We start from the raw sequence: 22,444 nt of genomic DNA, 5'->3' as shown, positions 1-22,444 counted from the left end.
TGACCCACCCAATGATCGGGGTGGATTTCATTTAAACATCATGGGGAGGCCCACTTCAGTCGGTACACCTTAAGACCGTAGATAAGGTCTCCTTCGGACGGTGCCCAGGCGACGTTGACTCACCATCAATTAGAGGAATGCTAACCATCAATTAGATATATGAAATGGTACTATGAGGTCGCCCTCACGGGAGCTTCCCATGAGGTGGAGTTGTGTGGGCCCTACTATGATTGGTGCCAGACATCCACACCATCAATTAGATGCACCATTCTATGGTAGGCCACAAAGCTAAAAATCAAGTCAATCCATGACATGAGTGGGCCACACCACATGCAACAATTGAGAGTGGTTACTCACCCATTAAAACCTTCGAGATCCTTTATAAGGCCCACTGAGATATGGTTCAGACATCCAGCACATCCGCTTGGATGACAGGTTACACCAAGTTTCAAGCATATCCAAAACTCAAGTGGGCCTCAGCAAGTGCTTTTAGATGTTTTAGGTTTGTTTCACATAGTTTTAGATGGTATGACCCACCTGACTTCCGTATACGGCTGATTTTTTAGCATATCCCATGACATAACTATGCACCAAATGGTTCATAAGATTGATGGTGTGGATGTCTGACAGACATCACTATGGGGCCCACACAACTCGACCTCATGAGAAACACCCATTAGGTCTATGTCGACCTCATGTACCATTTTCCACTGTGTTTGTGGTTTTTTACCTAAAAATGCCTGAGAGCATATAATATTTCTATAACATGCTTTGATTCTTCCTATTTTCTAAAACATTTCTCTGAGATTGTACTGATGGAGGATGAAAAGTCTAAATTACCCTTGATGGGGGAGATTTTGGAAGAACAAGGAAGCCGAAAACTAGAAGTTATGTTGACCCTAACTCGTCGTATTTTTTAAAATCCAATCCAACCACTAGTTGCAAGACATAATTTTCGGTGTATAAATAAAAATAAAATAGAGCCTAATTGGTGATTTAGGACCATATGATTGGAAATAGTGTACACGTTGATGCCCACCTTCTAAATTGTTTCCCTCCATATGACCCACTTGAATCATGGATTGTCATGATTCTTGGGCCCTAGGCCTAAATGTTTTTGTGGAATCTAATGGTTTGAGTGGATTTTTTTAAATCTTCATTGTGCCCTTGTAAAAAAACAACCTTAGACATTTCTCCCAACTAGAGCTTTATACGAGTTGAGCCGAGCCGAGTATTACCAAGCTCATGCTCGGCTCGCACTGCCTGAGTCCTACTCATATTCGGTTCTGCTCGGGTATCGAGCATGGATTCCCTACTCATGCTCTACTCGTCCGAGTACGAGCCGAGTATGAGCAGAAATTGAGTCGAGTCGAGCTTGAGTCCGAGTCCGAGTCCGAATTTCTATATTAACATATATTAGCTATATTAACATATTAACATATTTTTATATAAACAATTTCTATATTAACAATTTCTGACATATATTAATATATTAACAATTTCTATATTAACATATATTAGCTATATTAACATATATTAATAATTTCTGACATATATTAGCAATATATGATATCAATTTTTGACATATATTAACAATTTATACAAAAAAATAATAATAAAAAATCAACACCACACAATATTCCAAAAAAATAATAATAATAAATCAAATTTTGACATATATTAACAATTTATACAAAAATAATAATAATAAATCAACACCACACATTACCGGGCGAGCTACTGCAGGAACGACCGGCACCGTGCGTGCAGGGTAGGGATGACGGACGAGTGGCAGGGACGAGCTGCGGCACTGTACAGGGGGCACCGGGCAGGCCGCAGGGATGAGCGGCAGGGACTAGCATCGTCGGACAGAGGAGTGAGAGAGAGAGGGAAGAAGAGGGATGGGCTGGACGGCAGACAGCACCGGATAGGAGAGAGAGAGACTCGCTCGACTCGGCTCGAGTCAGCTCGGATTGACTCGGCTTGAATGGTCGATTCAAGCCGAGCCAAGCTAATTATTTGAAGCTCGAGTTGAGTTCAAGCCAAGTTCGACCAGGGGGCATTTCAACTCGAACTCAACTCGACTCGAAGCTCGAAAACTTGACTTGATTAATAAATATTTTATATATATATATATATATATATATATATATATATATATATATATATATATATATATATATATATATATATATATATAAAAGTTTTAAGTTCAAACTTTAAAAAAAAAAAAAAAACCCTAGAGTCTCTATCCGACCGCACGCATCCCCTTTCCCTTTCCCTTTCTTCTCTCTCTACCCACTGCCAACCGCACGCTCGCCCGAGCCACTACCACTAGTTTTCATTTCAGCTCCACAATAGTATGATTTCAATCTCTTGCGATCCACTTCTTGGGCGAGAAACCCAAGAAATTCGAGATGGGTTCTTCTCAGATTTGTTAGAGCTTCAAGGAAATCCAATGATTTGATTGGTTAGATCTCTTTACTTGAATTTTTGATCTGTGCTCTGCTCTGTTTCTTTTCTAGTACTTGGATTTCTACTAGTGGAAGAAGATCAAGAACAGATCGGTTCTTACAGATTTCCTCTTCCGATTCGAAGCTTTGTTTGGTTTTTTCATCGAGTTTTGCTTTGATTCTCTTAAGATTTTTGAATTTTTCATCAATGGAGGAGGATCAAGAACAGAGTCCATTACACTCTCACCCAACAAGCTCGAGCTCGACTCGAGGTAAACTCGACTCGACTCGAACCACTAGCTCGACTTGACAGCTTTGGCAAACAAGCTAAGCTTCAATGTTGAGCTCGAGCTCGAACTCGAGTACATCATGGACAAGCCGAGCCGAGCTTGGCCCACCTCGACTTGACTCGGCTTGATGCCCACCTCTAGTTTTTTTCGAACGGGCGCTGGGAGGGAAGGAAAAGGGTTTTCGGTTTCGACGGGCTGCTGAAAATGACTGGAAGGATAAGGGCGAGCGTAGGGTTTGTTTTTTTTTTTTTTTTGGGTGGGTATATATACCCTCGAGTACAAGTTGAGTACCGAGTCAAGTACGAGTCGAGCACATGAGTCGAGCATCGAGTCGAGTACTGCCCAGCTCGTACGCTACTCGAAATCAAAATCAGTATAAAAAAATTCGCTCATGCTCGGCTCAAACTCATGACGAGTCGAGTCAAGTCGAGTAATTCCGAGTCAAGTCGAGCGAGTAACCGAGCTTACTCTGCTCGTGTACAGCTCTACTCCCAACTATTTCTTTTAATGATGCTCTTCTGAATCACCGGTCAACCTGATTTTTTTAACTACGGCCCTAATGTTGGATTACACAACTAATAATCAAAATGAATTTCACATACTATGTGGGCTCTGTAAAAAAAAAAATGGCAGTGGCATCCTTCCACAACTACTTCCTGAAGAGATTTAACTTTGGTAAATGTGGTGGCGTCACCAAATTCTATAGGCCCCACCATGATGTATGTGTTATATCCAAACTGCCCATTGATTTGGCGAGATCATTATGGGCCATTAGCCCAAAAATGAGGCAGATCCTAATCTCAAGTGGAGCACACTATAGAAAGCAATGTGGATTGAACTCTTACCATTGAAAACTTCACATAGACACAAAAGTTTTGGATCAAGGTTTTTTTTTTTTTTTTTTTTTTTTAATTATTATATATATATATATATATTTCACTTCATCTATGTGACCTTATGAATAGGCTAGATAGGAAATAAACATCATGGTGGGCCCCACAAAACATGGTGACGTCAACACGTGGCATGTAGCATACCATGCAACCAACTTCCGGTGGCATCCTTTCCACAATTGATTGAACAGATCTGGCAATTTGTATATTATAAAAATTATTACAGGCACACCCTAGCCCACAATAATGTGTATGTAAAATACACTATGATCATTAGTTGTGTAATCTTACATTAGACCCAAGGCTAAAAAATTAGGGTGACCTTTGATTCGGATAGGCTAAAAAATAAAAAATAAAATAAAAAAAATTTAAAAACAAAAACAAAAACAAGGGGGTTTCATGGGGTGTTGCATCACATGGACTGCTCGGATTTTGGGCCCATGACACATGTGCAAAGGTGCACACACACACACACACACACACACACACACACACACACACATATATATATATATATATATATATATATATATATATATATATATATATATATATATATATATATCACACAACAGCAGTGCGAACCAGTTCGTACGTACTACGTACGAACTTTTTCGAGAACCCATCATACATGATGTGGATCCAAAATCTGAACCGTTCATGTGAAGCAGCACCTCCTGAAACCCTCCAAACCCAAGTTTTACTTTGATCTAAAACTTTGATGGGCCATGAAAAATGAAAACAGTTTCCTCCCTTGATTTACATTTCTCTTTTCTATGGCCCACTAGAATATTAGATCAGGGTGAAAATTTTTCACGCTAGGTTTTATGGGATTCCGCATCACATGGACCGTTTAGATTAGACACCCATGGCACGTGTACAAAGGTGCGCACGTGCGTAGGTGCGCAGGGGAGCATGACTCTATATATATATATATATATATATATATATATATAACATTTAGGCTTAGGGCCAAGAATTAGGACAGTCCATGATTTAGGTGGGTCAAACAGAGGAAAATAGTTTGGAGGGAGGGCATCGCCATGTACACCGTTTCTAACCATAGTTCATCTAAATCATAGATGGGCTTGTTTTTCTATATCTATGCCATATAACTATTGGCCAGATTGAATTTTTCGAAACACAACAAGTTAGGGCCAACATAGCTTCTGGTTTTTCATAGCATAATGTCCTTCTGCTTGGGGGAAACACGGGGCTCCGATTCTTCGAAATTCTCCCCATCAAAGGTAATATTGACTTTTCATCCTTCATCCATACATTTAGGGGAACATTTTTGTAAACATGAAAGAGTTAAAGCATGTTATGGGAAAATGTGTGTGTGTGTGTGTGTGTGTGTGTGTGTGTGTGTGTGTGTGTGTGTGTGTGAGGTGGAGCTTTCATGTGAGCAAACTAGCACAGCCCACCATGGTGCTCCACCATGATGTTTGGTGAAATTCACTATGACCATAAGTTACGTCACCCTATGTTAGGCCTATGGCCTAAAATCAAGTGGATTCGTGATTCACGTGGGCTACACTGAGGGAAATAATTGGGAGGAGGATATGCACCCTTAGTTTGTTGCAGGGTATACCATGTTTTTTTATGTGAAATCCACTATATCACCAGGTGCATCATCCCATGTTAGAGCCAAAGCTTAAAAAACAAGCCGATACTTGATTCTAGTGGGCAACAAAAAGGGAAACAATTAGAAGGGGGATTCCACCCTTGATTTTCTATAAGGCCCATCGCTTTGTGTATGTGATTGTGAAACACTGCCCTACATGAGTAGGTCGACTCACTTCTTTTTTCCTCATGGTGTAGATGGGGTGTTGTATTGACTTAAATAAAACATTTCATATAATTTAGAGTCGCTACTAGCTAATTAAAGCTTAGAATCTACAGTTGACTATAAATTGTAAAATCACTTAAGGGTTAAAGAATCGAAGATTTTCCAACTCAAGTGATTCTTGCGATTAATTTATGGCCAAAGATTCTAAGGGTCTCGATGATGGAAAATGAAAGGGTTGGGCACCCTTTTTTGCCTACATAATGTACGGTCTATGCTTTACAAGATTTTAGATTTCTTGGGGATTTAACTAAGCTCTAGAAAAACTAAATTTGAGTCAACCTACGGAGTCATTATGCTCAATGTCAAGCTAACTCACCGGAGTGTGGCTAATATAAGAAGCTAAGAAGGCAAATGGTTTCCCAATTTTTGTTTTGTCATGTTCGGACTAGTTAGCAAGACATGGAACATACATTAAGAAGACCAACAAAAAGTAAAGATAAGTAGGAGGTGTCTAAGTGAGGAGTTGTTGCAACTTAAATAAAGAAGTAAAATGTCATAATAGGATCGCACGGGGGATGACTATGTTGGGATTTGTTATGCGGAATCACACAGATATGGATCTAAGATAACAATCCAAGAGCATCAAGCAAACACCAGAGAACATAAAGATTTAACGTGGAAAACCCTTTTGGGAAAAAACCACGGCACAAAGCGACAGAAATCCACTATGAAAGCATAAATTACAAAGAGAGAGGACTTACCCGATTCGAACAACCTCGAATCTCACCCTTGCTACACACCCTCTGAAACCCTAGAACCCCTTCTAGAAACCCTTTGAAATACTTTAGAAAGTCTTAGCATACTTTAGAATGGCCTTAAGAACTCCTATTTATAAATTAGGAAACCCTACTTTCACATCGACTTGGAATAGTCTGGAAACTGCCTCAAATTTACACGGTCTGCGTACAAACTATATAACATTAGGCTGGCCGAATTTCCTTGATGACGTTAAGCATGTTTGACAGATTCAAAACATCTATCAACAACGATCTTCACCATGTTTTCAATCTTTAAACGTGTAGCTACTTGTCATCTTCTCTTATATTTGCATCATATTATAGCTTCTCGTGCACACTCCGTCCTTCTTTTATGCTATCGCCAAGACTAGAGAAGTTACACATAACTTGAACTTCTCCGAAGGAACGATCTTGGTGAACATGTCTGCCGAATCTGAATCCACATGCCTTACCTCCTTTGCTCATGTCTTCTCAAAAGTAAGACACAGTCCTTCGTAACTCGAATGTATCAAAGTAACTATATCACCGCATCCCAATGTTGCTAGCCGGGGTATCTGCTCTTAATACCAATTGCCTGTGAAATAACTGGTCTAATACAGACCATGACATATACTACTAACTGCATTCGAATAAGGCTGATGAGACATATTTTGCTTTTCCTCATCTGTTTTGGGACATGTCCTAAGGAAAACTTGAGGAGAGATGCATAGAGAACGCTCACCAACTTTGTCTGGTCCATCACATACTTGATCAATACCTACCCACAGTATTCTGCCTGAGATAATGAAAGCATACTCCTCTTCTAGTTTCTATGAATATCATCACTTAAAACCCTCTTTATAGCCCCCAGATCCTTTATCTTGAATGTTCTACTTAACCGAGGCTTCAGTACATTGATTTCAGACATATCATGATTGGTGATCTACATGTCATCAACATACAATACCTAACTCATCATGAAGGAATTAAATTTTATACCATTGCCTAGGCGACAAGTCATACAACGACCTCTTGGAAACTTTTTTCCTGTCCCTTTAACTTCGAACCACTCTGGTTACTTCATGTACAACAACTCTTCCAATTTCCCATACAGAAGTGCTATCTCAACATCCATCCATTTCAGATCAAGATCGCATTGGGCAACCAGCGCCAATACAGATCTAATAGATACCTGCTATACCGTCGGCACCAATATCTCTGAGAAGTCAATCCCTTCTCTCTGAGCATAACCCTTCGTTACCAGCCTCGCTCTGTATCTATGCTATATCCTTTTGAAGATCCACCTACATCCAAGCGCTTTCCGACCTACTAGAAGCTCCACCAGCTCCCATGTGTCGATCTGGTACAACGAGTCCATTACATCATTCATAGTCACCTTCCACTTCTTAGCACCAGGCTAACCTAGAGCCATTTGAATAGAAGACGGATCCCCTTCGTCTGTAACGAGAGCATATGCGATATTGGAGTCGTCCATGTACCTCGCTGATACCCTGCGATTATGCAATGCGATTCTTCTCACAGGTGACTACTCCACCTGCTCCGTATCTCTATCAGCGTGTCTCAGCCTTCATGCTCTGCTCACTCATGTGGCCGTGCCCAGCATGCTACACACGTGTAGGGGTGGAATCCGCTACAGCCACTGCAGCTCCACCCTTTGAACTGCTTCCGATCAATCTGTAAAGATTACCAAGTTATTGCGCTTTCATAATTACCCATGCCCTCTTATATACTTTAAGAACACCATCAATACATGTAAACTTACACCCCATTGCTTCAAGTACACCAAGAGAAATCATATTCTTCTTCAACTTAGGAACGTGCCTTACATCAGTTAGGGTATGCTCTATCCCATCAAACATCTTGATGCGCACCGTACCAACAGCCACAACATTACCATAAACACATGTCCACCATTGTGCTCTCTATAGCTGGTAAACCAACTCTGATGAGGAGTTATATGAAAAGATACCCTTGTGTCTAAAATCCATTCGCGTTTACGATCATCATATGGGCATCTGATCGTTGACATAGACAAGACATCACCATCACATCCACTAGATCCATCAGACATGACAGCATTGGCCTCCCTTTACGAAGCCTCAGATTCTTCTCTCTCAGATTTAGGATTTGCACAATCCTTCATGTGTCCTTCCATCCCACAGTTCCAACACTTTAACTTACCTTTGCCCTTGCCCTTAGATTTGGATCTAGAACTTGAAGATCCTGTACCTTGTTCAGAATTCCTACCCCTCATAAACAGTGCATCAGAAGATGTCCCAATGTTGCTGTTTAGCTTTCTCATGGCCTTCCCTTGAAGGGCTAAGATAAAAGTGTCGACGCTCAGGGTTTTATTTGTAGTGCACATTGTGTCCTTGAATAACTCATACGATACCAAAAGAGAATTTAGCAACATACGTGCTTGTTCCTCATCTTTCATCACTTCTTCCATATCTAGCAATTTGCAAACTAATTTATTAAAGTTGCTGATATGAGCTTCCAGATCTCCACCTTTTGTCATCTTGAAGTTATACCACTAATGCTTCAAGTGTAGGCGATTTTCAGAGAATTTTTTCACATAAACATCCTCTAACTTCACCCATAACTTAGCCGCAGTTTTCTCCCTCATGATATTATAGAAAACCTCATCCATGAAACACAAACAGATCAATGATAAGGCCTTCTTATCAAAAGCATTCCAATTATCATCAGTTATAGTAGACTTTTGCTTCTCAAGATCACCATCTTTACTTTTCTTGGTTAAGGAATTGATCATCTTGATTTTCCATAACTCAAAGTTATTTTTTCTTGAGTACTTCTCAATATCATACCTAGTGCTTCCCATTATTGCTTATCCATCATATTCAGATCTGTGCCCCAATGATTGCTTCGATACAACTTGTTGGGAGTTGTTATGCAGAATCACATAGATATGGATTTAGGATAGCAATCCAAAAGCACCAAGCAAACATAAGAGAACATAAAGATTTAACGTGGAAAACCCTTTCGGGAAAAAATCATGGCACAAAGCGATAGAAATCTACTATGAAAGCATAAATTACAAAGAAGGAGGACTTACCCAATTCGAACAACCTCAAATCTCACCCTTACTACACCCTTCGAAACCTTAAAACCCCTTTTAGAAACCCTTTGAAATACTTTAGAAAGCCTTAGCATACTTTAGAATGGCCCTATGAACTCCTATAAATTAGGAGACCCTACTTTCGCATCGACTTGGAATAATTCGAAAACCGTCTCAAATTTACGCAGTCTGCGCACAAACTGCGCAACCTTAGGCTGGCCAAACCAGAGCTTGGGCTAGCCGACCGACACTTCGGCTAGCCGAACTTGACCTTAGGCTTGCCAAACATCCTGCAAATTCCAAAAGAGTATGTTGTTGGATTTTAAACTGAACTTTCTTGGGTTGACCGAATTTCCTTGATGACATTGAGCTTATTTGACAAATTTAAGACATCTATCAATAACAGACCATGACCTACGGAGATGTGAAAGAGGAAAAGAAAGACTCGACACTATTTGTGAAAGAGATGGTCGGACATCTCAAATCATCTCCCTACTCGGTTAAATTTAGATTTTTGAGAAGACTCAAATTGTTTGGAACATAGGCGTGGACAACTTAGATGTGTGACTAAGACAAGTGGCAGGGTTGGCTTCTCTCTCTCTCTCTCTCTCTCTCTCTCTCTTGTCTCTTCTTTACCTTCTCTCTCCTCTCCCCACACCTCTCTAGCCATTTCAAACACTCTCTAACTACCATTTACAAGTGAGGAGTAATTGGTTTATTGGGCAAAACTGACGGATATTACATTCCTATCGGTTATCACGTGACATGATTTCAAGTTCTTCGAGGCTTTTTAGCTAACAAGTATAGTTTTTGGCACTGGCAGTAATTGTATTCTTTGTGCGCGAGGGGGCATGACTTTGGTAAAATGTTCATATCTCTCTCATTGTAGGTCCTTCTTTCCTTATTTTGGGTTTGTTGGAAAGAAAAATTGATAAGCTTTCAAATGAGACTGAAATCACCTCATTTGGAGGTCATTTGATCCTTGAAAAGTAAGGTCAACATTTATGGTGTGACCCCTCGTTACTGGGATAATTAGCTATGAAATTGTATCTATGGTGTAATGGGATTACCACGGCTATGCTTGTGAAAGCTTGGCGGAGCTTAGGAATGAAGGCTATGTCCTAGAGGGGAGTGGGGGATGATTAGGACTTATTTAAAAGTGTGCCTTTTTAAAATAATAATTGTCTAATTTAAACTAATTAACAATTAAATTAAGTAAGACAATATAAATCTAAGGCTTCTAAGTTAATAAAGGGTCCCATAATATAGAATACAAATGATATGCAAATAAGCAACTAGTCTATATCAAAATAATGTATATGTGTGTGTGGGATGTGCTACCTATCAACACTAAGGCATTCATCTAATCATGCATGTATAATGCAAACATTTAAACTCACAAACATAATTAAATAATTGCGCAAATGATAATCATGAACATAATCATATATAGTGGTTTAGCTACTTGCTTACTCCGATAGACACACTCAACCCATGAGAGTACCAGATTTTACTATCAGAGGTTTTAAATCAGGTTCCTTCTAACCTTTACAGCCCTACACAAAGACTCTAGATTTAAGCTCTACTTTCGAGCTAATGTCTTACACAAGAACCTGATGATATATGCTCTACTCTTGAGCCAAGGTCCTACATAAGAACCTAAGGTTTAAGCCTTACACAAGAGTCAAGGTCCTACATAAGAAACTGAAAATTTAGACTCCACACTAGAGTCAAAGTCCTACACAAGAACTTAAGATTTAGGCACTGCACAAAGGCCAAGGTCGTACGAAAGAACCTACGGATTTAGGCCCTACACAAAGGCCAAGGTCCTCCAAAAGAACATAGTTCGAGTTTGGGTTTATAAATTCTTAGCCTCAATCTTACACAAGTAAAGAGACTAAACTTAGACTCTTACAATTGACAACTTACTTGTTAGATTGAACCCCTTTTGTAGCGCCTTCTAGCTTCCCAATGCTCCCCCGATCAAGATGTTACTACTTTGCCAATGCTTCAGCTCCAAGATCAATCAACATGCCTAAAGCCTAAAACAACCCCATACATTAATGATACGGGTGAATCAGGCCCATATTCACTCAAAACAGCACAATATAAGACAATACATAGCGGTATGGGTGATGAATGATGTTACGTAGCACACCCATTTCAAACCTTGAGATAAACAAATGTAAAGTATCATCTGATATTTACAAGTGTATCGTCCCTGTATTCGCCTAAAATAGTCTAATATGGGATGATACATATCTATATTGGCGGTGAATGATATGGCGAATGATACGTTACGTAACACACCCATTTGAAACTTCGAGATAAACTAATGTTATTCCACCTAAATTAGTTTGAGGGAGAGTGTAGAAATAAGGATAATAAGATTATATATACATGTGTGTGTGTGTGTGTGTGTGTGGATCTTATAAATGATATATTTATTAGAGTAATTAAGTCCCTTGATATACATTGTTACACCACACTCTAACAACTTAAGCTTTTAGAGTAAATGGTTGTTTGACATGGTATTACAGAGCAAGATCCTCTGTTCGAATCCCGAGAGTAGCAAATATGGCTTGGTGTGTGTAGATTTACAAATGATATATTTATTAGAGTAATTAAGTCCCTTAATATACATTGTTACATCACACTCTAACTACTTAAGCTTTTAAAGTAAATGGTTGTTTGACATGGTATCAGAGAGCAAGATCCTCTGTTCAAATCCCGAGAGTAGCAAATATGCCTTGCAAATATGCCTTGGTAATAAATTATTCTCCCATGGGGGGTCAAGAAAATCAAGTTTGGCCCAAGGACCGGGAAATCAAGCCCGGCCTATTTATGGTGTGAGTGTCCCTCCACCCTTGTCAATGTTCCCGTGCGGAGTTCCCAAGTTCCCAGCCCGCACGTGCAACGGGTGTATTGGAGTAATAAAGTCCCTTAATATACATTATTACACCACACTCTAACAGCTTAAGCTTTTAGAGTAAATGGTTGTTTGACAATATTTATATGTATATAATCCTCATTATGAGCCTTAAATAGACAACACAATTTTCCAATTTTCTAGTCTCCATGTTCACCTTTACAGTTTCAACCACCAAGCTAACTAAAAGGCCATTGTTAACAAGTGAAGAAATAAAAACAATACGGAGTGGAAATATCAATCCCCAGACCAAAATGCTCCTCATACATTCTCAAACTCAGCAATAATCAATAAATAATAGAAAAGAAAGTCAACAAATACACAAGTAACTGCACCTAAAAGAGTTGAACATTTTTTACGATTTTCAAACTTGTACCCTCCTTTTAAACCCTTTTTATTCATGTTTCTTCTGCAAAGTTACAAGAGCTGCCATACATCCCCATTTAACAACCCTTTTTGTTTCTATTTGGGGACCCTATTATGCATTGGATCTATAGCACTTTGCTTCTTTGGTTGTTGTTGGGTTCAAAGGAAGTCAAATCTGGCAAATGTTCGAGCAAAACACCTCACAAAGAATGGAGGCATCTTGTTACAACGACAATTCTCTTCTCTCCATGGATCTACTAGATCCCCAAAAATCTATTCCGCTCAAGAGCTCAAAAAGGCCACAAACAACTATAATATCAGCAATATATTAGGTAGTGGTGGGAATGGTTCTGTCTACAAAGGAATCCTCAAGAATGGCTCAGTAGTAGCCATTAAGAAGTCTCAAGTCGTAGATAAAAGCCACATCGATCAGTTCATAAACGAAGTTGTCATTCTAACTGAAATCAATCATAGGAATATAGTGAAGCTATTGGGCTGTTGTTTGGAGACGCAAGTTCCCATGTTGGTTTATGAGTTCATCTCAAACGGAACTTTATACCAGAAAATCCACGAAAATGATGATCCTTCGGAGTGTCTTTCTTGGCAATCACGCTTTCGAATCGCAGTCGAAACTGCATGTGCTCTTTCCTACCTTCATTCTTCTACTTCCACACCCATATTCCATAGAGACATTAAGTCCTCCAACATACTTTTGGACAAGAACTATACTCCAAAGGTAGCCGATTTTGGAATTTCAAGATTAGTTCCACTTGACAAGACAAAGGTCTCAACTATGGTGCTTGGAACGTTTGGATACTTGGATCCCCAATACTTCAATACTGGAAAATTAACGGAAAAGAGTGACGTTTATAGCTTTGGGGTGGTTTTACTTGAGCTTTTAACGGGGAAGAAGCCTATTTGCCCTGATTCATCAATTGAGTATCATAATATTTGCCCTGATTCATCAATTGAGTATCATAATTTGCCAATGATCTTTTTATCTCATGTTAGGAATGATAACTTCGTAGAGATTTTGGATGACAAAGTAGTGAGAGAAGGAAAAATGGAGGAATTACAAGCTGTAGCGGGCATTGCAAGACGATGCCTACGAGTGAAAGGCCAAGAGAGGCCCACGATGAAGGAGGTTGTGCAAGAACTTATTACTTTGTCTAGTGAGCATGTGCAAACAGAACATGAGTGTGAGGCACACGAATGGTGATGATGATCAAGCATACCAAAAGAAGGGGATCATCTTGGAGAAGAGAAGTCTTGAAGATCTGAGACTCTTTCCTTCTTTTTCATTGTGAGTGTCATTTTGTATTTTCTTTTTGAACAACATATTCAAATGTATTGGTCTATGGTTTTCATTCACCTTATCTGTGATTTTCGTCCATTTGGTCAGTTACCAGTTATTGATCACCGTAACATATTCAAATATATAAAGAGTGACACAAGAGGACCGAAGTGTCCAAACAAATGAAGCCTCTAAATTTGGCTGATGCATGTGTGCGTATTTACATACAAACATGCCTATATGTACAATTAAGAAAGATAGAAAAAAGGAAAAAAAAAAGATAAGAAAAAGAAAAGAAAGATATTGCCATACACATGGCATGTGGACAAGATATGCATTTAACAAGCCCAATGGTGAATTTGCCACAAATAAAAATTCAAACTAATTGGATAATTTTATTGACCATTTAGTCGGTACAAAATCAAGAAGGGTCTCTATCCCGAATTTGAACCCATCGTATCCTGAACAAGGTGGTTGAGGAATGGAACGGAAGTGGATGGAAAGCCATTTTGTAGGAATAACAAAGATTAAAAGAGCTGCTACATGTGTTTTACGATTGGCCACCATTCCTTTGAATGTCCAAACACACCTGATGTCTACATCTATTCTTAAAACTAAAAGAACTCACTCTGTGTTTGGTTGCCTAGACATCAAGTAACTTTCATTGGAGGATCCTAACTAGTCAATGTTAAGAACCTAACCGCTGCGCCAAAAGCCACATGACTAATGGAACTCTAGCTTCAAACCATTGGGAACCTAATATTCTACCATGCTCAGCAGCAGATGTCTGTGGCAGCCCACTCTATTGTGGCACTCGCTTTGGCCCTTTCCCTAAATAGCCCTTTCCACTAGCCCCTTTTCACTTAGAAAGTGCCCTTTTCTCCAAATAGCCCTTTCAACTAGCCCCTCTTCACCTGGAAAGGGCATGGTGGCTGAACTTTGGCAATCCGCAGTATGACAGCTCACCACAAGAAAACTAGCCTTTATGCCCAAAAAATCACCCGTAAAGGTTTTGCCGGCGGTTAGGTAAGTGCTAGTAAAGGTGGCATCGGTAAAGGTTTTACTGGCGGCCAACAGCCTTTACTGGCACTTTTGCAGGACGCCCCTAAATCATAAGTTTTTGCTACACCACCGAAACGATAAAAAGCTACGGATAATATTCGTAGCTAGATATGGCTACGGTTATAATCCATAGTACGCCGCAGCCATTTCTTTCATATGGATTAAATCCATAGCAATAGAAGTTATGGCTTCCAATAATCCACAGCTATAGAGCAAATCTTTTTCATGAGTATGAAAAAATAAAAAAACAAACAAAGAAAAGAAAAGGTGACGTGGTCTCCTGCCCTGCCAAGTAGAATACAAGTGCTTCTGTATCAAAAATGGCCCATCAGATGAATGTTATTGAAGAAGATGACCTACTTCAATATGCTGATTTCTGGGCCGCACTCATCAAATCTGTATTCATATCTTCTCTAAACCAAGTTGCAGATGCTCTTGGGAACCATCGCAGATCATTATTAGTGTAATTCACATAGTAAAGGCCAAGGCGAAACGAATAGCCACTGTCCCACTCGAAGTTGTCAATGTAAGACCACAAAAAATAGCCTCGAATGTCCGCTCCTTCCCTGAATCACAAATACTAATAATAATAATAATAATAATAAATAAATAAATAAATAAATAAATAAAATAAAATAAAATAAAATAAATGTTAGTAAGAATCTTTTGTGCTGCATGGGGGCATTGATGCTACATGACAGACCAATGAACAGATGGATGTATGTCGATGAGGTCGATAAATGGTCAATTGAACAGCATTTAGCCATTTCAGATGTAGTTTCATAATTTCCATGGGAATGGTTTTTGACTGTTTCAATGTCCTGATATAATCCAATAGAAGCTTAATTCCAAATGGATAAGATCTCCAGTAGCTTACTCCTTCCTGCACAAGCATCAAAGGTTAATACCATTTAAGAATGAGTAACCTGATTTTTATTCTGAAAACTCCTACGTACACTCGGTCCATTGACAACACCATCTTTCTCACTTGCACATCGAGATGAACATTTGCATTAATGAACATAGCGGATTAGCTTAGTTAACATAAACATGATGGAAAATGTGAAAGAAAATTTAAATTAGCCAAGTTCTACAATCTGGTTTGACATTTCTTGTGTTTCCCTAATGATGGTTCCATATCTTCCCATTTTTATTTTACTTCTTTCCTTTGATCATCATTTAAAACAAGTTTGTAACATAGCACCAAACTCATTCAGAGAGCAGTCGAGAAGACATAAGAAGTCTATGCTTCCGATTGTAGGAGATCAGGCTCAATATTAAGAAGATCAGCGAGGCACAGAAATAAAAAAAAAATTCTACTCATGCAAGGACTCCAAAAGGTGAAAAGATCAAACTAAAATAGATTCCCCACCTAATGAAGGTGAAAAGATCAAACTAAAGTAGATTCCTATTAAATCTTCCATTTAATAAATTCATTTCTAAACCCAATTTGGGACTGTTTCATTGTCCTGATTAAAACTCAGATTCTTAAAGTGAAGGGTCTGAAGACCATCCTTGTGAAGGTGATAAGATCAAAATTTCGTCCCAACTATAGCTACCTTTTAAAGCTAAAGCAATATGCAATTAGCCAAAAGAAAGATGGTCAACACAATGCTGGAACATAGCCCCAACTGCAACCAATCCATTTCTACGACATATTCAATGCATTGGAACATAACAAAAATGAAAAATAGCAACAAGGGTGACAGATTCTGCACCCAGATTCGATAGGAACACACCTGAACATGGATTTGAGTAGTGGTTTCGGAGTGTGAATTGCCTGGGGAACACAAATGGTATTGTTCAACCTGATTTGTCAAGCTTGGTCCTATATCGGTGTGGTGACTCTTCGTTTCGGATCAAAATAGATACAACTCAGACAATATATAAAACCATGCACCTGGATCAAAGCACAGCATTAATCAGATAGATCTCCACCCACGGAACAAAACCGTTAAAACTCGCATGATATTAAAAAAACCATGCACCTGAATCAAAGCACAAGATCGCAATTGACTGTCAGCATACTCATATTCAGTATTCCATTGCTGAAAACTAAGCCGCAGCAAGCTCATGGAATGGATAGCATTGAATGGATGCTTTCAGGATGTTTCCAATGCATCATTTGAAGCAGCCAATTCAACCAACTCCAATGAAAGCTAAATGACTTGAATCTTTCTTCTTCTTTTTTTTTTTTTTTTTCCCAATTGTCTCAACTTTCCCAGCAGCAGCCTTGGCATCACGTAGTTGACCTTCAAGGCATTTATCCTCATCCCCACTGCTCTTACTGATCACACCAGCAAGAGTACTGCAATGAAATCCCAACAACAGCCTAGCAGGAGTATTGTAATGAAATCCATAATAAATATAAATCAGCAGTTAAACATACAAGGCAATGGCAATACACAAGTGAGCTTATCCATTAAGAATCCATCTTCATCTTTCAAAAAGAAAATGAAAAGAAATAGTTCAACAGTCTATACTCAAATTGCTGACAACGAGTACTATCATTAGCAATGGGGCAGCAAGCTAACTTCCCATGTTAGACAGCCAAGGGATCTCCAAAGGTCAAGGGAGGGTAAATAGCCATGGATGAGGGACAATTGCACCCAAGACGAGACAAAGTAGCACCTGTTTGTAGATTCCTCTGCTGAAAAATGTTACAAGGCAGAATCTTCAGCAATTGGCAATTCTAGTCAAATTCAGAACTTTTTAATGGGAAACTGAAATTTTTATTAAAGAAAAGAAATTCAGCTTTTGACTTTCTCAATGAGTTTTCTGAAAAGAATCAAATGTTTTTTGATGCAACAAAGACTACGCAATACAGGGAAGCGTGTAAGAGAAATTCATAATAAGAAGAAACCGTTTTGAGCTTTTGATCTCCTTTGAAGGCTCATCTAGCAAATGATGCGGTCATCTTGTATGCGGGGATTGACTTGTGTTAGGATGAACAATCTCCATCATTAGGACCAACTTGGTGTTGATGTGCCTTTATTATTTTACCCTACATAAGACTGTATGTGTGCCATGAACATAGGATCCAAGATAGGACTTTTGGATACTTACATTGGTAGGATAAATCCCCATAATTAGAATATTGATAGTCTGACAAACAAGCACTACCCCTGTCATGAATTATGTAGTATACGTTTTTCATATCAGAAATGTCAAGAACTTGAATACCACAGTTGATCAGAAATGTCAAGAACTTGTAGTATATGTTTTTCAGATTTTATTTTATTTTTTCCCTGCAGCTATCCGAGTACTAGTGAAATTTATTTATTTTTGTTTGTTTAAACCCCTTTAATTGAAGGTCATTTGGGATTGTATGTCAAGAATAAGAAAGCCTAAATATCAGATTTACAAATCAGAGGTTACTTGAAGAGAGCGGGTATTCCCTGTGCCTCTGTCTCCTTCTAAACACATGGGCATTGATGGGATTGAAATCGTCAATTTTTGTATTGCCAGTATTGAATGGCCCATGGTCCATAAATCACAGTGTTTGGACAATCCTAACCCTTTAATTTGTGGCATACAGATAAACACAAAAGTGTAAAAATCAGCAGGGTCTCCCATCAAGCCAGGGAAGGCCCATTCATCAGATGGTTAAGATTGTCCGATATTCAATATCTTCAAATTGCACTAGTCTACCTTCATGAGAAGAGCTTCATTTTCATAATAGATCTAGTGAGTTGTTTGTTCAGAGAATCACAATGGCACACAAAGGAAAAGCAAAAAAGCACAAGAAAACAAGGATTTTACATGGTTCTTCATGGTGTGTGACTACATTCATGGGAGAAGACTATCTGAGAGTTTTCAATATATAGAAGTTTCTAGCACAACCAATAGCAACCACTAAATTTGGTTTTATATAGATTTAATTCTAATCCTACTCAACAGGGTAGATTTAATTCAAATCCCCTCAAAATTTTGGATTGGGGGCACTGCCAGTTACAGCCAACTGTTTAGTACACCCACTGATTACGGCATAGAATACAAGACATCTGCATGCATTGCAACACGAGTGGCCTTAAAATGGATAAAACAAACTTTCTCAATCATCCGTCGGAAGCTGGCTGCAAAAAGCTCTTATCAAAGATGGAATCATATATTGGACCATACATATCATAAGAGGGAAGCAAAATGTGGGATGGTACAAGTACCAATGGCTTTAAGGATTTTTAGTCACTTGCTAGTAAGAAAAATATAATGATGCACCACATTCACATTGTGGAAAAAAAAAAAAAAATCAATGTAGTGCAAACATTATTTGTTCAGTATGGGATGAAGTATTACATAATTCTTGGTTTATGGCTTAGTGATTTGTAGTATCTAAGATTAACCCATCAAGAGCGTAGATCACGCTCCCAACTTAAACTAATCACACAAATGGACAAGGTAGCCAGCTACCGTTTGGATCAAAATGGTGTCAAAACAGGGAATATTCTCAAGTTAATATCTAAGAGGGTGCATCAAAACAGGTAATATTCCCAAATTATATCTAACTTGGCCGAGGTTTAATTCAATTTGTCAGAAAATTTGCTCGCCTTTGGGCAACTGTAGGCCTTGATCTGCGGTGATAGAATATTCTCAAGGGCACCTACCTTAGCCAAGGTTTATTCCAAGAGCTGTAACTGCTCTTCGGATGTAATTGCTCTAGACACCTATAATCAAAAACCTAATCGCTCCGAAGACATATTTAATTGAAAACTAATTGCTCCTGTACTTGAAATCGACCTGAAATTACTTCAGGGACTTGAAATTAATCCCATTACTTGTAATGGCTCTTCGTACCTGGAATCACACCTTAATCGCTCCTTGGACCCAAAATCGCTCTCAAGAGTTGCAATTGTTATTGAGACCCGAAATCACCTCAATCACTTCCAAGACTCGTAATTGCTCCTGAGATCCAAAATTGCTTTCGGAACCTAAAATTGTTATCAGGAACCAAAATCACTCAGGACATAATTGCCTTCGGAATGACTCGGACGACCTCCGCGCCGAACCGGATCAGCTCAAGAAGTTCGAACTCAGCCGTGAAGTCCTCGATGTAAGCCAGGACCTCTTCGTGGCGTGGTAACGTTCTGGAATCTTCGTTCCGTACGGCTGTGAAAGGGAAATCCAAGAAGCTCGTGACCTGTTGAGGGAGGTTGGTGCGGAGCGAGAGGTAGAGCGAGCGGAGAGGGAGAGCTTGAGGGAGTGGACAGGGAGAGAGAGAGACGGCGCGCGCGGGTGGAGAAGAGCGGAAATGAATTAGGTTTTCTTTTTTTTTTCTTTTTTTTCCTTTTTATAGGGACCTTTTGCGGGCGGCTTATTTTAGGGTATCCCGTGCTGCACTCGTGTTATCCAACCAGCCTGTCCACACCGTGGCGTCCTTCAACGGGTCTGGGTTGCCCATTCGACAAGTTGCCCATCTCAGAACATGGTGTCTTTGGCTTTGATACAGATGTTAAAAACTGAGCCGATACACAGGAAGCCGCAGAACTAATGGAACACATCAGGCGAAGGCTCTTTAAACCATTGAGATTTATCAGTTGCACGCCTGAGAATCTTGCCCACTTTTTAAATTGCAATTTTAATTTCTACTTGGAATAAGACAGCGATGGACGTGATGATATTGATCACCGTCTTCTCCAAGGGATAATTACTCCGAATCCACAAAGTTTCTCTTGACTCCTCACAAAGATTTTTTGAATCTACGATGAGAAATAAAAACTTGAATAAATTTTAATAAACTTGAAAATATATTGATTGGTGATTAAAATGAATTTACAACCCTTTAAATAGTGATACCAAACTCCAGCTCAAACTCCCTAAAATTGGTGACTTTCCATTTATAGATAGTCATGATTTCCATTAGACTTCATTGTTTTTGGCCAAAAATAGTAAGTTTCCAATTTGGCCTATCCACATTATTCTCCTAAATTTTCTAAGCCCTTTTCAAGTTGGGCACAACTCTTAAAGCTCAAAGGATCAAGAGTTATGATCGAACTAAATTAAAACTTACTATAAATAATAAAAATGAAATTAAAAAGGATTTTTTACCATTGATGTGATGGAATCTCATAAATTAGGCGTGGTCAACCTATCGTACGGGGGTTGGGTGGATGAAGTATCTTTTCTTACCCCAAAATTATATATAGTAGGTCGAATAACTTATTATGGTTTGCGAGATATGCCTATTTTAGGATTATATTGGTCCTAATCACATCCGCCTGCGATTGGGCCTTTTTTGGTTCATCTTGGACATGAAAGTGTCCACGACCCACTCTACATTAGAATATATATATATATATATATATATATATATATATATATATATGATATGAGGGACTTAAATGATATTTCTAGTCAATGGTATTGGGCCATCCAAACAATGAAACTCTCAAGTACCATTTAATCATTTAGGTGAAATAGTAGTTAGGTAAATTCCAAACTAGGGGCTCTCCATACGCACCCGTAATATCAAAATCACCAAAACTTGTGAAAGTTTCAAGAGACAACAATCCAATCTATGTAGTGACTTAGGTACCATCTTTAAAATAACACGCAATGTGATAAAAACAAGATTTTTATTATCGGAATTCAAATCAAAATTCGAGCTTTACTTATATCAATTTTTATTTGGTATGGATAAAATTGATCTGACATGATGTCTGGGACACTGCGAAGTGATCATTGAGGGAAATTCTCTAGGAAGGGTCAGAGAACCAACTTGATCTCAGGTATTGATCTCGATTTTGAGCATTAACCCTGACCTCCAGGACCGCCCTAATTCCCAACCACAAATCTTGATTTCGACCACTAACCTCAATTGGTGGCCTCGACTACCGACCTCGAAGGCCGGCTTCAGTCCTCGACCTGACCTCAGGTATCAACTCAACCTCAAGTACCGACCTGACCTTAGGTACCAACCTTGACCTCATAATAGAAACGTTGAGAGCGAATCCCATGCAGTGCATGGGCGGGGCTGCCCAGCGATACCTTAGCCGAAGATCATGCAAATCGAGGCATAATCAGAGAAATGTCCGAGAGCAGATTCTAACTCTAATACGGGTCCCTCTAGCATATTTCACAGAATCTCTCAGATACGCAAAGCAGTCTAGCTAACCTATAAATACATCACCTTGTTCAAGAGAAAGGTACGCACAAACACCCTAATTTAATTATGCCCACTATGAACTCATAAGCCTAACTTAAGCATCAGAGGATCCTCAACTACAACCAGCGCCCCTAGTGTTGTTCGCTTGTACCCCAAGTGCAGGGTTGCAATGTACTGATAATCTTGGTAAGACCGAGGTCGTACCCACAAGGACTGAAGATTTGCAATTTTTCTTAACTAAGGATTAGAATTAGAAATTAAACTTTTTTTTTTCAACTGCATGTTTGTATATTAATTCAAGGGGAAGATACAGCGAGGATGGACATGTGGGCTCTGAAACAAAAACATCCTTCAAGCCACACCTAACATATAAGAAGTAAACAACCAAGA

The 22,444-nt window shown here is 39.0% G+C and overlaps 1 protein-coding gene and 1 long non-coding RNA gene across 4 annotated transcripts; one reads left to right on the top strand and one right to left on the bottom strand.

The window, feature by feature from the left end:
• The first annotated feature begins 1,777 nt into the window (after window positions 1-1,777).
• Window positions 1,778-13,815, top strand: LOC131217556 (wall-associated receptor kinase-like 1). The gene is made up of 3 exons (XM_058212493.1): window positions 1,778-1,876; window positions 7,744-7,898; window positions 12,762-13,815. Exons 1-3 carry the CDS (start codon window positions 1,778-1,780, stop codon window positions 13,813-13,815), a joined length of 1,308 nt encoding a protein of 435 aa, XP_058068476.1.
• Window positions 13,816-15,207: 1,392 nt separating this feature from the next.
• LOC131216878 (uncharacterized) lies at window positions 15,208-20,169 on the bottom strand. Of its 3 annotated transcripts, none has more exons than XR_009157081.1 (4): window positions 19,747-20,169; window positions 16,941-17,602; window positions 16,692-16,852; window positions 15,208-15,518 (listed from the first exon to the last, which is right to left on the bottom strand). It is a non-coding gene; the product is annotated as an uncharacterized LOC131216878 (long non-coding RNA). The 3 variants fall into 3 exon arrangements; XR_009157082.1 differs by having other exon boundaries at window positions 16,941-17,599; XR_009157083.1 differs by lacking the exon at window positions 15,208-15,518 and adding an exon at window positions 15,578-15,835.
• Between the last annotated feature and the right edge of the window lie 2,275 nt (window positions 20,170-22,444).

The sequence above is a fragment of the Magnolia sinica genome, chromosome 10 (assembly GCF_029962835.1).
Source record: "Magnolia sinica isolate HGM2019 chromosome 10, MsV1, whole genome shotgun sequence".
Lineage (NCBI taxonomy): Eukaryota > Viridiplantae > Streptophyta > Magnoliopsida > Magnoliales > Magnoliaceae > Magnolia > Magnolia sinica.
The sequence above is the reverse complement of the archived record's forward strand: the minus strand, read 5'-3'. Positions and strand labels throughout refer to the sequence as shown.

Coding starts and splice junctions, on each gene's coding strand:
- LOC131217556 (XM_058212493.1), top strand. CDS start 1,778: ATGACGGACGAGTGGCAGGGACGAGCTGCGGCACTGTACAGGGGGCAC. Junction 1,877..7,743: donor TAGCATCGTCGGACAGAGGA/GTGAGAGAGAGA, acceptor TTCTTCTCACAG/GTGACTACTCCACCTGCTCC. Junction 7,899..12,761: donor GAACTGCTTCCGATCAATCT/GTAAAGATTACC, acceptor TTGGGTTCAAAG/GAAGTCAAATCTGGCAAATG.